We start from the raw sequence: 13,413 nt of genomic DNA, 5'->3' as shown, positions 1-13,413 counted from the left end.
AGATAGACACCAAATGCTGGAGGAACTCATCGGGACAGGCAGCATCTCTGGAGAAAACGGATGGGTGACATTTCGGATCGAGTCTGAAAAAGGGTCTCGACCCGAAACGTCACCCATTCGTTCTCTCCCGAGATGCTGCTTGTCCCGCTGAGTTACTCCAGCATTTTGTGTCTATCATAAGATCATAACTTATAGGAGCAGAATTAGGCCATTAACCTAGGGATCTGAACCCAAACCTGACACCATGACAACGGGGTTATGGCAAGAGGAATGGGATTGTGAATGATTTCACTGGCAGCCAGAGCTTTTGAACCATTGATTCAAGGGCATTACTTCAAATCTCTCCAGAACGCCTGGGGAATTTAAATCCAAGTCAATAAATGAACTTGGAATTTAAGAAAACAAAATTAAAAGCCAGTCTCGATAATGGTAACAAAAGAAGTGTAAAATTGTCACAGAACCCCTTCTGGTTCCTCATTGTGTCTGTGCCGAGGCATCTACCATTGTGGACCATGGATAGGCACAAAATGCTGGAGTAACTCAGCGGGACAGGCAGCATCTCTGGAGAGAAGGAATGGGTGACGTTTCGGGTCGAGACCCTTCTTCATTGTGGACCACCCTGCCCTGTGTGTGATCCCCAGACCCAACAAGAGAGTTGACTCTTGACTGCCCCCTCACTGGAGGACCAGTAAGAATGGCAGCACAACCTGTGAATGAGTGCAGGAATAAATACATAAGATTCAAGCTTGTTTTTGGTTTATTATTGTCATGTGTACCAATGTACAGCAAAAAGCTTTGTCTTGCATGCTAGCCAATCTGATCAGATAATACTATGCATAAATACAATAAGTAAGTAAGTAAGTAAGTTTATTGGCCAAGTATTCACATACAATGAATTTGCCTTGGTGCTCCGCCCACAAGTAACAACATGACATACAGTGACAGTTACGAATGACTCAGAAAACACTAAACATTAATAATAATAAAACATTACTGATAAAACACCATTGATCAAGCATGTGAACCAACAAAATACCAGATCAAAGGGAGGCTACAGATTTTTGGCTCTTGAGTAGAGTCAAACTCAAGTACAATAGGTAGAGCAAAGGGGAAGATGTAATGTGCTGAATATAGTTCTCAGCATTGTAGAGCATCAGTTCCACAGACAAACTCCAATATCCACATTGATAATTGTGTAATCACATATCCACAAAGGAGGAAGATGACTGAACTTTATTGCCTTCCATCAAAGTGAGGAATGTTGATTCCACTGTGGTGGATGTTTATGTTAAACTTTATTTTATGTGCTGTGTGTATTTTATGCTTTTTACTTAGTCTGGTTGTATGGTAACTCAAATTTCACTGTACCTTAATTGGTGCATGTGACAATCAAATTGAATCTTAAATCTTGAGGTAGAGGTGAATCGGACAGCACCCTAGCTTATGGAAGGCCCATTCAGAAGCTTGATAACAGGGGGGAAGATGCTGTTCCTGAGTCCGGTGGTGTGCACTTTCAGGCTTCTGGTGAAGTAAATCAGGAGTTCGAGCCAATCCAGTCAACAAAGGGATTCATGTACCTGATGGTCATTGCCTAGTCCCAACTAGTTCACTTGTGCCTTTTCCACTATCACAGAATCATGAAATCATGCAGGTTAGAAACAGGGCCTCTTATCACTGTGTCATCCAACATCTATGCTGAGCCCATAGCCTGCATTAGGGCAATTTTCCACTACTCATTTTTATAACTACCCATTTTTTCTATCTAATGCCTTCTAAATGATGAAACATTATCCACCTCTACTACCTTCTCTGACAACTCCATCCAGCCAACCACTCCCCCACATATGAACATTTTACCACTCAGATTGCCTTTGCAATTCTCTCCTATCGCCTTAAACTTATGACTCTAGTTGTAAACTCCCTTGTCATTGGAAGGGGACTCTGACTATCTATCCTATCTATGCCCTTCATAATCTTATAAACCTCCAGACCGTTCCCCATTGAGTTCCCTGCATTCCATTGCGAATAAACCCAACCCATCCAAACTCTCCTTATAACTAAGATAGGCACAAGGTGCTGGAGTAACTCAGCAGGTCAGGCAGCATCTCTGAACAAAAAAGATGGGTGACATTTCGGGTCGGGACTCTAATTCAGACTGAAGAAGAGTCCTGACCCGAAACGTCACCTATCCTTTTTCTCCAGAGTTGCTGCCCGACCCGCTGAGTTACTCCAGTGCCTTGTGTCTATCTTTGGTATAAACCGGCATCTGCTGTTCCTTGTTTCCACATTCCGTCCTTATAACGACAGCCCTTGGCTTCAAACCAGGCAACCTCCTGGTCAATCTCTTCTGCTCCCTCTATCTATTTCAGCCACACTCTTCAATAGTGCGGCAACCAGAACTGTACACGATACGCCAAAAGCAGTCCGACCGATGTCTTATACAGTTGCAATATGATATCTCAGCTTTATAATTGATCCGTTACACGTTCTGTCTGTTTGGTGATTCTTATCTCCTGGTAGGATGGCTCATTCATGAATCGTCTAACGAGCCATTCAAAACAGGTAGTGCCATTGAGATTTACACCCTTGAAAGATTAAAATGAAAAATATTTAAAATCAGAAGAACCCCTTCACGCAAACTAAATTGGACATAGAACAGTTACAGCACAGAAACAGGCCCTTCGGCCCATAGTGTGAGTGCTAGATAAACTAATCTCATCACAGCCTGCACATGACCCATATCCCCATTGGATCTATTGTTCCAATTTATTTACCTGCAATACACCAAAGTCAAGGTGCAGACAAGACATTGTAATTGGACAAAAGATTTGGGAAGTGTCCAACAAATAACAATTGCCCATTGTGGAAGTGTCAGACTAAGTCAAAGCTGATATAAAAAAGGTCCACAAAGGTTTTCAAAAATGTATTTAGACTGTGAGGTGTTTCCCATCAAGTTTTAATGTACTTAACACGGGTTTCCATTACAGCTTCTCACTTCTCCTTTCCGACATGTTTAGATAATAGAAAGGAACTTTAGCCCTGTGGCCCCTGGTGCTGTTTCTCAGGATAGCCTCTCTTGTGAAGGTGGGAAGGCACATGAATCTTAATGAACGTGCACATCAAAGTAACAATACAGTCTCACCCTGTGGCTTAGTAAGATTTCCCCTGTGATGAACACATGATAGGGCCGAGCATAAACTAGATACAGTTGAAATGGAGACCTTTAATAAACACAATGGCATGACGAACAATAGCATGAGTTGAAGTATAATGCAGCTGACGCCCTTTTAGCCTGTCATTAGTACCATTCACAGGAGGTGTATTAGCGGGTGGATTGGACCAGTTGGCTGGCTGACCTAGTTGCCACTCAGTCATTGCCACTTAGTCATTGCCGCTACTCGATTTTCTGGAGTCTGAAGAAGGATCTCGAACCAAAATGTTACCCATTCCTTCTCTCCAGAGATGCTGCCTGTCCCGTTGAGTTACTCATTTTGTGTCTAACTCAATTTTCTGGGTTTTAGTAACACGCAGGACGATAGATAGATAGATAGATAGATAGATAGATAGATAGATAGATAGATAGATAGATAGATAGATAGATAGATAGATAGATAGATAGATAGATAGATAGATAGATAGATAGATAGATAGATAGATAGATAGATAGATAGATAGATAGATAGATAGATAGATAGATAGATAGATAGATAGATAGATAGATAGATAGATAGATAGATAGATAGATAGATAGATAGATAGATAGATAGATAGATAGATAGATAGATAGATAGATAGATAGATAGATAGATAGATAGATAGATAGATAGATAGATAGATAGATAGATAGATAGATAGATAGATAGATAGATAGATAGATAGATAGATAGATAGATAGATAGATAGATAGATAGATAGATAGATAGATAGATAGATAGATAGATAGATAGATAGATAGATAGATAGATAGATAGATAGATAGATAGATAGATAGATAGATAGATAGATAGATAGATAGATAGATAGATAGATAGATAGATAGATAGATAGATAGATAGATAGATAGATAGATAGATAGATAGATAGATAGATAGATAGATAGATAGATAGATAGATAGATAGATAGATAGATAGATAGATAGATAGATAGATAGATAGATAGATAGATAGATAAATTACTGCAGGTGCCAGACATCTGAAATAAAAACTGAAAATACTGGAAAAACTCAGAACATCAGGCAGCATCGGTTAAGAGAGGTACAGGGTTAAAATTTCAGGTCCGTCATCCTTCTGACAAAAGGTCTTTGAATCTGAAACATTAACCAGTATCTATCTCCACAGATGCCGCCTGGTCTCTGAGCTCTTCCAGTATTTTTCTGTTTTTGCTTATAATTTAAAAAAAGAGAGATTTCTTCTTCTCAAACCTCAAAAATATTTGTCCCCCTGATCATGAGACGAGATTCTCAAGTTAATGATTCTCTGTTTACAATTTATTTTGCTTTCCTATTTTGCAATAATTTGCCATTTATTTCTGTGGCATTTAATGGGGCGAATTGTGCTCTAAATGTGGTTATTTTAATTGCAGATGGATCCAGTGCAAAAGGCTGTAATAAACCACACGTTTGGCGTAACACTGCCACCGAAAAAGAAGCACGTCATCTCTTGCAACGTATGCCATCTGAGATTCAACTCAGAGGTGAGATGCTTCCCTCCACAAAAGCCTTGGTTGAAACATTGCCCTTGGTAACATCGTACAGATTAACAGCCTCCCTGCTGGCACGGGCAAGCAAGCTTGCTGCTCAAGCCTTAAAAAGGCAGAGATAGATCGGTAGATTCTAGTACGGGTGTCAGGGGTTATGGGGAGAAGGCAGGAGAATGGGGTTCGATAGATCAACCATGATGGAATGATAGGGTAGACAATGGGCCAAATGGCCTAATTCTGCTCCTATCATTTATGAACTTATGAACTTAACATACATGGCACATACATTTAATTCTGGGAACAAATAGTTCCTGACATGATGGAATATTATGGGGAGTGAAATAACTAAATGCAAAATACACATTTCTGGCTCAAGTTTCTGCAGACTCATTTGTCTTAACATCTTATCACAATGAAGGCACCTAACATTTTTTGTTCTGAACAAAATGGTAACTTGGTGGTGCTCTATTAACACAGCTGAAAATGTGTTTATCACATTAGTTTAGTTTAGTTTAGTTTAGTTTAGAGATACAGCACGGAAACAAGCCCTCCTGCCCACCGAGTCCACACCGTCCAGCGATCCCGATGTTGGGGAAGTCCAGAACCAGGGGTCACAGTTTAAGAATAAGGGGTAAGCCATTTAGAACGGAGATGAGGAAACACTTTTTCACACAGAGAGTTGTGCGTCTGTGGAATTTTCCACAAACACTCTCTACACACATTAGGGACAATTTACACTCATACCAAGTATACAAACCCAAGCCAATTGACCTACAAACCTGTACATCTTTGGATTGTGGGAGGAAACCGAAGATCTCGGAGAAAACCCACGCAGGTCACGGGGAGAACGTACAAACTCCGTACAGACAAGCGCCCGTAGCCAGGATCGAACCCGGATCTCCGGCGCTGTAAGTGCTGTAAGGCAGCAACTCTACCGCTGCACCACCGTGACTCCCTTAAATAGGCATATTACTGGCATTGGTTTGTCTTGGAATCATGTTTAGCACAGATATTGTGGGCCGAAGGGCCAGTTCAAAACTTCTATGTTCTAATAATAAGGGTAACATGTGAGTAACTTGATGTTAAAACCCTAGAAATGATCATGAACAACAATATAGGAATACGAGGAACTGCAGATGTTGGAAAAAGGGTCCCGACTAGAAACCTATCTATTCCCCCCGCAGATACCTGCTGAGTTCCTCCAGCACGTTGTGCATTGATACAAGAGTACTTGCATATTTTACAGGTGTGTTATACGCAAGTTCTAAGTACGTTCAATATGTTTTGATATTTAAAAAAATGTTAAACAGTGTGTGCAGAAAGTGTATTTGTAAAAAGCGTTTTCAACACCTCTATGAAGTTCGATAAACAGGGGCACTTTAATCTGCAGGCATTGTCAGTCTTGCGAACAATCTCTTACCCTGGTATGACCACTCATTGTAGTTGCTCTGGATATAACAGCTCATTGATGTAGAAATGTGCCCCAAAGAAAGATAAAAGCTCAATCATCCCGCCAAACAGACCCTTGCCAAACATTTCGATATTCACCAACTCCATGGCCTTGTACGGCAGTTTCAACAAGGTTAGCAACTCATACAAAGTAATTGCAGCATGTTTCAGGCACGTCGTGGCTTCTTGTTAAACGTGGAATTTGTTTTGTAGCACAATCAAAATTTATTCTGCATTCTGGTTTCCTCAGAAATTGCATAAATCTTCTGCTTAATCTCGTTTCGTAACATGTGTGGTGACCAACAAACCCTCCCGTTTCTGCAGCACCTTTCACGTAGCTATGGGTTCAGAAGGCACTTCACAAGAGCCTGACTATTGGTGCCAGGCTGTGCAAGGAGAGGGCCAAAAACCTGGAGAGGAGAACAATTTTAAGCAGCCGTTTTAAAGGGAATTAAGAGGCAGAGTGGTTTTGGGAGGAAATTTTAGAGCTTCGATCCTTGGCAGCTGAAGGCATGCCTTTTAATGGCAGAGTGATTAAAATCAGCAATGTACAAGAGCCAAAAGTAACGGATGCCCTGATTCTTTGATGTGATATGTTCCCATGGATCAGGTTCTAATCAGGGTCCAAATGTACGAAATAGAAATTGGAGGGGTCGTCATGACACCGGGCAGAAATGTGATCTGCCCCACTGTGTGTATTCGCTCTCTTGCATTTGGAGCATTAACCAGGTACTTCTGAGTTTGAGGTTGAGTTTGAGTTCAGTTTACAGTCACCTGTACCGAGGTTCAGTGAAAAGTGTTTGTTGCGTGCTAACCAGTCAGCAGAAAGGCAACACATGATCACAATCGAGTGTGCAGATAGGTGCTTCTTGGAGAAAGGGCATAATTTTCAGGAATGGAGACAATTCCTGTCTCATCTTTTCCGCATGCATGTTTTCAAACTTCTGTACCTCTTGCCTAATGGGAGCGGGGAGGAGAGAGGCTGGTCCTTGATTATGCTGGTGGCCTTGCCGAGGCAGCGTGAAGTGTAGATGGAGTCGACAGGAGGGAGGTTAGTTTGCGTGATGCTCTGGGCTGCGTCCACAACTCTGCGATTTCTTGCTGGCTTGGATGGTGCTGTTCCCAAACCATGCTGTGAAGCCCGGCGATAAAATGCTTTCTATGGCGTTAAATGCTTTAATGTCTCCGGTGAGGGCTAGTAAATCTCTTACTGGCGCACTCCCCTCACTCCTGAAGTGACAGCTCGTGATTTTGTGCTCAATTCTCAGGCGTAGGACTTGAATCCAGAGTTGATCGGCACTCCTAATAAACGTACCGCGCAGTCATCAAACATAATTACATTCCATTTATTATTGTGCAATGAAAACCAACAACTTGTTGAATTTGATTTCAAATGCTATTACTCTGTGTCATAAAGGAGGTGGTCCCAGTTGTTCATTCAGAGTAAAATCCCTGCAGTTGTTACTTTACCAAAGAAAAGCTGAATATTTTAAGGACCTTCAGGAACTGCTCAGGTCATTGACTTTTCATCTGAAGAAGGGTTTCGGCCTGAAACATTGCCTATTTCCTTCGCTCCATAGATGCTGCTGCACCCGCTGAGTTTCTCCAGCATTCTTGTGTACCTTCGACTTTTCATCAGGCCTGATGAAGGAAGGGTCATTGACCTGAAGCATTGACTCCGTTTCTCTCTCCACGGGCACTTGCTGACCTGATGAGAATTTTTAGTTTAATTTCGGATGGTTTTTTTCATTTTGTTTTCCAGTTATTTAAACAAAGTTGTATGAGACTAAATTCTTCAGTGGATTATAGAATGTCCCATTAACTATTTTACCTACGATTAATTGCAAACCAAAGTCCTTTTTATAAACCGCATAGGAAGGAACTGCAGATGCTGGTTTACACCGAAGATTGACACAAAATGCTGGAGTAATTCAGCGGAACAGGCAGCATCTCTGGAGAGAAGGAATGGGTGACGTTTTGGGTCAAGACCCTTCTTCTTGGTCTCGATGTCTGGATCTCTTCTCTCCAGAGATGCTGCCTGTCCCGCTGAGTTACTCCAGCGTTTTGTATCTATCCTTTTTTAAACCTCTGGTTTTCAATTTGTTCACTATTTGCTGACTTTCCTTTCCTCTGCTGACTATTTCAAGATTATTTTCCTCTTTCCCCTTTGCTTCTCTCTGCCGCACAGAATCCCTGTATCAGATGCCGCACATCTGTTGCCCAAGACTTGGCCAGCTTAGGTTTAAAAGATTAATTAGAGTCTCGTGGGATGATAGAATCTTTGCAGCAGAGAAGGATGCCATCAACCCATCAAAGAGTTACTGGCCCTCTGTAGCATTGTTCAGTGAACACCAGATAACAGAAGTAAATAGGAACGAGAATAGTTCACATAGATCCTCATGCCTGCCCCACCATTGAATATGATCATGGCTGATCTATCCTGGGCCTCAACTTTTTTGTCCCAGCTCCCCATAGTCCTCAACTCCCTGACCTTTCAGTGGATAAAATTACCTCCTCTTCAGACCCCACCCCAATGATCTAGCTACCCCTTCTTCCATTGCTCTTTCTTTGTAATAGCCTTGTCCCACGGTACGAGTTCATTCCAAGAGCTCTCCCGAGTTTAAATAAATATCAAACTTGTGGTAAGCACGGAGAATGAACGTAGCGGGTACGTTGGAGCTCGGGGACGTCTCTTAGCGGTAACGGCAAGTACTTGGGAAGACTCGCTAATGGCAGTTACTCACGGGAAGACTCGTGAAGATTTTTCAACACGTTGAACAATGTCCACGAGAGCCCCGAGTACCGACGAGTGGCCATTACCGTAAATCTCCGAGTTAGAATCAGTGCAAACTCAGGAGAACTCTTCGAATGAACTCGTACAGTGGGACAGGGGTTTAACTCTACAAATCATTTTCCAAGTGTCAGTACCATGCTCTTCTGAAAACCCCGATGGGTTGGGCAGCAGAGTTGCTGCCTTATAGCGCTTTCTCATGGGGCGACTTGACGCAAGATGTAACCAGAGTGAAGTGGTCGTGGTCTAGCACGATATCACACGATATAACGGGGGGTAGATAAAGAGTTCCCACGGGTACTCGGCATTTCTGTTATTTGTGCGAGTGACTTGTCCGTCTCCCGAGCTTTCCCGTTAAATCTTGAATGAACATTGTGAACTGTGAAGTGTTGTTAAATCATCACGTGGCACAAATGATGTCACTTTTTTTTAGACAAGCATTGCAAGTGAAAATTGCCTGCCCTCATGCATAATTTATGTTATGGCTCTCGTTCCCTTCACATACAGAGAAAGTTATATGGCATCGCTAAAATCAATATGCATTCCGAGTATTAAATATAATCGTTTATACTCAATGTTAAACGATTACAGATCATAGAAATGTAGTGAGTCCAGCGCGACTGTAAACGGCTTTTTATACGGTCCAAATGGGAAAAGCCGGTTTGTGCCAAGTGTATCTGAGTGAGCCGCATACAGAAAACCACTGAAATCTCGAATTCACGAGTTCAGAATTTATAAACAAAGTACTTAGAGAATCATAGGAACAGAAAATAGGTCACATAATTTATATAATAAGTAACCACCATTCCAAAATCAAATAGTATCGAATCAAATGAGTTCAAAAGAGATGGACAAAGCTTGAAAATAAAGACGTTCACCGAGGGCGGCCCGCAGAGGTGACAGCGGAACCTCCGGTCGGTCCTCGAAGAAAGAGGAACTAAATCCCCATTCATAAAAGAGAAGGTAATTGCGCGGGAGGGTTAATAATTGACAATCTGCTGCTGCCTGCCCGCTGAGTTAAAAAGTTCCCACGGTAGACTCACGATATACAGTGTATCATGAGTCTTGCGTGGGAACTTTTTAACTCAGCGGGCAGGCAGCAGCAGATTGTTGCTCCCTTCAGTTTCACCCCACCTACACCCCTCTGCTTCCCGGCCATGTGTGTGACCCCTTCCCTCCCCTCTTCAGCTCCCCGCCCATTGCACCGGCGCGGGGGCTTTGCACTGTCTTCACGTCGGCGATGCCAGCAGGTCAGTGCCAGTCACCGGAGACGTCAGGACCAACGGGACACCGACCCCCAGGCCCACTGCAAGCACTGAGATCCCAGAGACCCACAGCCAGCAGCAGCCCAGCCCCGTTCCAACTCCAGAGGAACACGCTCCCCGTAGGGACAGAAGCTGATGGTGTGCAAGGTACGTCTTGTTCTTGGGGTTGCGGGTGAGGGGGCGCAGCTCGGGCTGTGACGTCTCCGGCCACCCCCCTGTACAGGAGCTGAGACTGGGAACTGTGGGGTTGTTTGCAGTTGCAGAGGGAGGGGGCAAGGGCGGTACAGTTCCCGGTCTCAGCTCCTGTCCAGGGGGGTGGCCGGAGACGTTAGGACCAACGGGACACCGACTGCAAGCACGGAGATCCCAGAGACTCACAGCCAGCAGCAACTCTAGCCCAGCCCCGCTCCAACTCCAGAGGAACCCGGGTTGCGGATGAGGGGGCGCAGCTCGGGCTGTGGGCGAACTGCCACTTGTCGCCGTAGCAGCCCTCGGGGAGCGGATTCCTCTGGAGTTGGAGGGACAGGGAGACACAGCGGCTTTTGAGAATGGTGGGCAATCACTTCCAAAGTTCTGCCCACACAGTCAGTACACCTCTCCTACACTTGTCTCCCGCACTAAGATCATCTCGCAGAGAATGATCCCAGCCTAACAGCATGTTCATTCCAGATTACTCACCTTCTGTCCTCTCTGTCCAGCTTCCGGGTTCACCGTTCGCAGGAGTTCCCACGGTAAACGCAAGAGTTATTACGGATATCGCACTGGCCACTATGTGCATATAATGTTGCAATGCTCAACCACAAGTGTACAAGTCACTCTTGGAGAAATTCAAGCTTGCTTGAATTTTCTCCCGAGTCAACAAGTTACACGATTACCTGCCGTTAGCGCCACGGTGGTCCACGGTGGTCCACGAATGCCGTACGGTTATCGTACGAGGTTCCCACGATGTTCAACTCTGGTTACCTCTTGCGTCAAGTCGCCCCGTGAGAAAGGCCTATTACAGTGCCAGAGACCCAGGTTCGATCCTGACTACGGGTGCTGTCTGTACGGAGTTTGTTACTTCTCCCTGTGGCCGCGTGAATTTTCTCCAGTTTCCTCCCACACTACAAAGAAGTACAGGTTTGTGGGTTCATTGGCTTTGGTACAAAAATGTGTAAATTCTCCCTGGTGTGTATGATAGTGCGACTGTGTGAAGTGATCGCTGGTCGGCATGGACAGGGTGGGCTGAAGAACCTCTTTCCACACTGTATTTCTAAAGTCTAAAGTGCACTCATTGGAACCTTGTTGAACCTGTCTCCATTGTCTACGCTCCGTTCTACAGCTCTCCAGAGGTGCACCTGCCTTGTTTCACTTGCTGGATTCCCCTTGTCCACCCTGTTCCCACCACGCCACTGGGGGTTTGAAGTCCGTTTGTGTTGGAAAGCCTTGGTGGTTGACATCGTAGAGTGTTGTTAACAGTTCCATTTATATTATTCAATTTGAGAATGATTTCACCCATATATCTCAAGGAAAAATATATGTTGGTTACATTGGGTTTTCAAGAAGAATTCATTTATTTTCCTCATTATGTTCATGCTGGCTCAGTAGGTTTAAGGATTGAGACCATATTTGGTTCTTCATTTATGGATCTAGCTAGGGTTATGGAGGGCCAAGCTCAAGATGAACTTCCACACGCCGTGAAACATTGTTTAGTTTAGTGTAGTTTATTGTCACGTGTACCCAGGTACAGTGAAAAGCTGTTTTATTACGTGTTATCCAGTCAGCGGAAAGACTGTGCGTGATTACAATCAACCCGTCCACAGGGTACAGATACAGGATAAACGGAATAACATTTAGTGCAAGATAAAGTCCAGTTACAACAAATCAGATATTAGAAGTTTTATTCATCCATGAAAGACCCCACGAGATATTATGGATTGTAAATGAGGAATTCATAAAAATCCCCCAAATCCCAAGTTTTGGTCCAATAATTTTTTACAATAGAGCAAAGAGTTAATGGTGTAAGCCAAGCTTGGCCCCTTGTTGCAAAAGGCCATTTTAATGCTGGAAGAAGAGAACTTCGAAAGCTCATCCATCTATCCCTTGCTCCAGATGTTGAAGATTTATATTTTTAGCTGCACAACATTGACACAAAATGGCTCAGTTTGTGACACTTGGCATCTGAGTCAAACGTTTGTGAGTTCATGACCCACTCCAAAGGCCTGAGCAGAAATGTCTGTCCTGACATTCCAGCAGAGATTTGTGGGGCTGCTACACTGTGGGGTGCTGTCTTTCATTAGAATGAGATTTTAGAGTAAGATTTGGTTGCATGGGGAAATATGTTTTTGTCAAATCTAAATTCCAAATATATTAAATAGTTAAGCAGGCAATCTGATTAATGATGTCCATTCAAACTATTTGCAAATGTAGTTGAATTTTGCATGATTTAATTCCATCTCGTGGAATCGTGTAGCTTAGATGATCCATGTGTCTGTCTTTGATACTGTCCATGTTGTTTGAATCATCAGTCACAAGCAGAGCCCACTATCCCCATCACCTCTCTAGCCATCAGCTATCAAGGCTTTCTTTTCAGCCCGTTCCCTTGGAGAATCATTTCAGTAGCACTATTTCTGAATACCAATCATTGGATTCATCCATCAAGGTGATGTTCTATTCCCCTTGCAACCAAAACTACAATCAATTTATTTCTATTAGTTTGTAAATTCGAGATACGATTTAACATATCAGTGTAGTCGCACCGGCACGGTGGCGCAGCGGCAGAGTTGCTGCCTTGCAGCGCTTACAGCGCTGGAGACCCGGGTTCGATCCTGACTATGGAGTTTGTACGTCCTCCCCGTGACCTTGTGGGTTTTCTCCAAGATCTTCGGCTTCCTCCCACACTCCAAAGACGTGCAGGTATGTAGGTTAATTGACGGTGTTTGTGTAAAATTGTCCCTAATGTGTGTAGGATCGTGTTGCTGTGTGGAGATTGCTGGGCGGTGCAGACTTGTTGGGTCGAAGGGCCTGTTTCCTAAACTAAACTCAAATAAACTAAACCATTGATTTCTCAGGTGCACGCACAGGATCCTACATTACATCCTACAATCACATCATTGTGAAATGAGCAGAGAAGTTATTCAATATTTATATCGGGCCTCCGTAGAGGCAATTGCGGTGGCCTCAATAGGCCTGACTTTGGGGTGAACATGGGGTGGGGACTGGACATTGTG

The 13,413-nt window shown here is 43.5% G+C and overlaps 1 protein-coding gene across 4 annotated transcripts in view; it reads left to right on the top strand.

The window, feature by feature from the left end:
* znf385c (zinc finger protein 385C) overlaps positions 1-13,413 on the top strand; it is a 399,843-nt gene that overhangs the window by 345,711 nt on the left and 40,719 nt on the right. For 3 of the 4 annotated variants that reach the window (XM_033035077.1, XM_033035079.1, XM_033035080.1), the window contains one exon: positions 4,583-4,693. The exons of the other annotated variant lie outside the window; for it this stretch is intronic. In XM_033035077.1, coding sequence (XP_032890968.1) covers positions 4,583-4,693 — 111 coding nt within the window. The remainder of the gene's footprint in view (positions 1-4,582; positions 4,694-13,413) is intronic. 4 annotated transcript variants of the gene reach the window in all.

This window comes from Amblyraja radiata, chromosome 16, assembly GCF_010909765.2.
Source record: "Amblyraja radiata isolate CabotCenter1 chromosome 16, sAmbRad1.1.pri, whole genome shotgun sequence".
Taxonomy (NCBI): Eukaryota; Metazoa; Chordata; class Chondrichthyes; order Rajiformes; family Rajidae; genus Amblyraja; species Amblyraja radiata.
The sequence above is the reverse complement of the archived record's forward strand: the minus strand, read 5'-3'. Positions and strand labels throughout refer to the sequence as shown.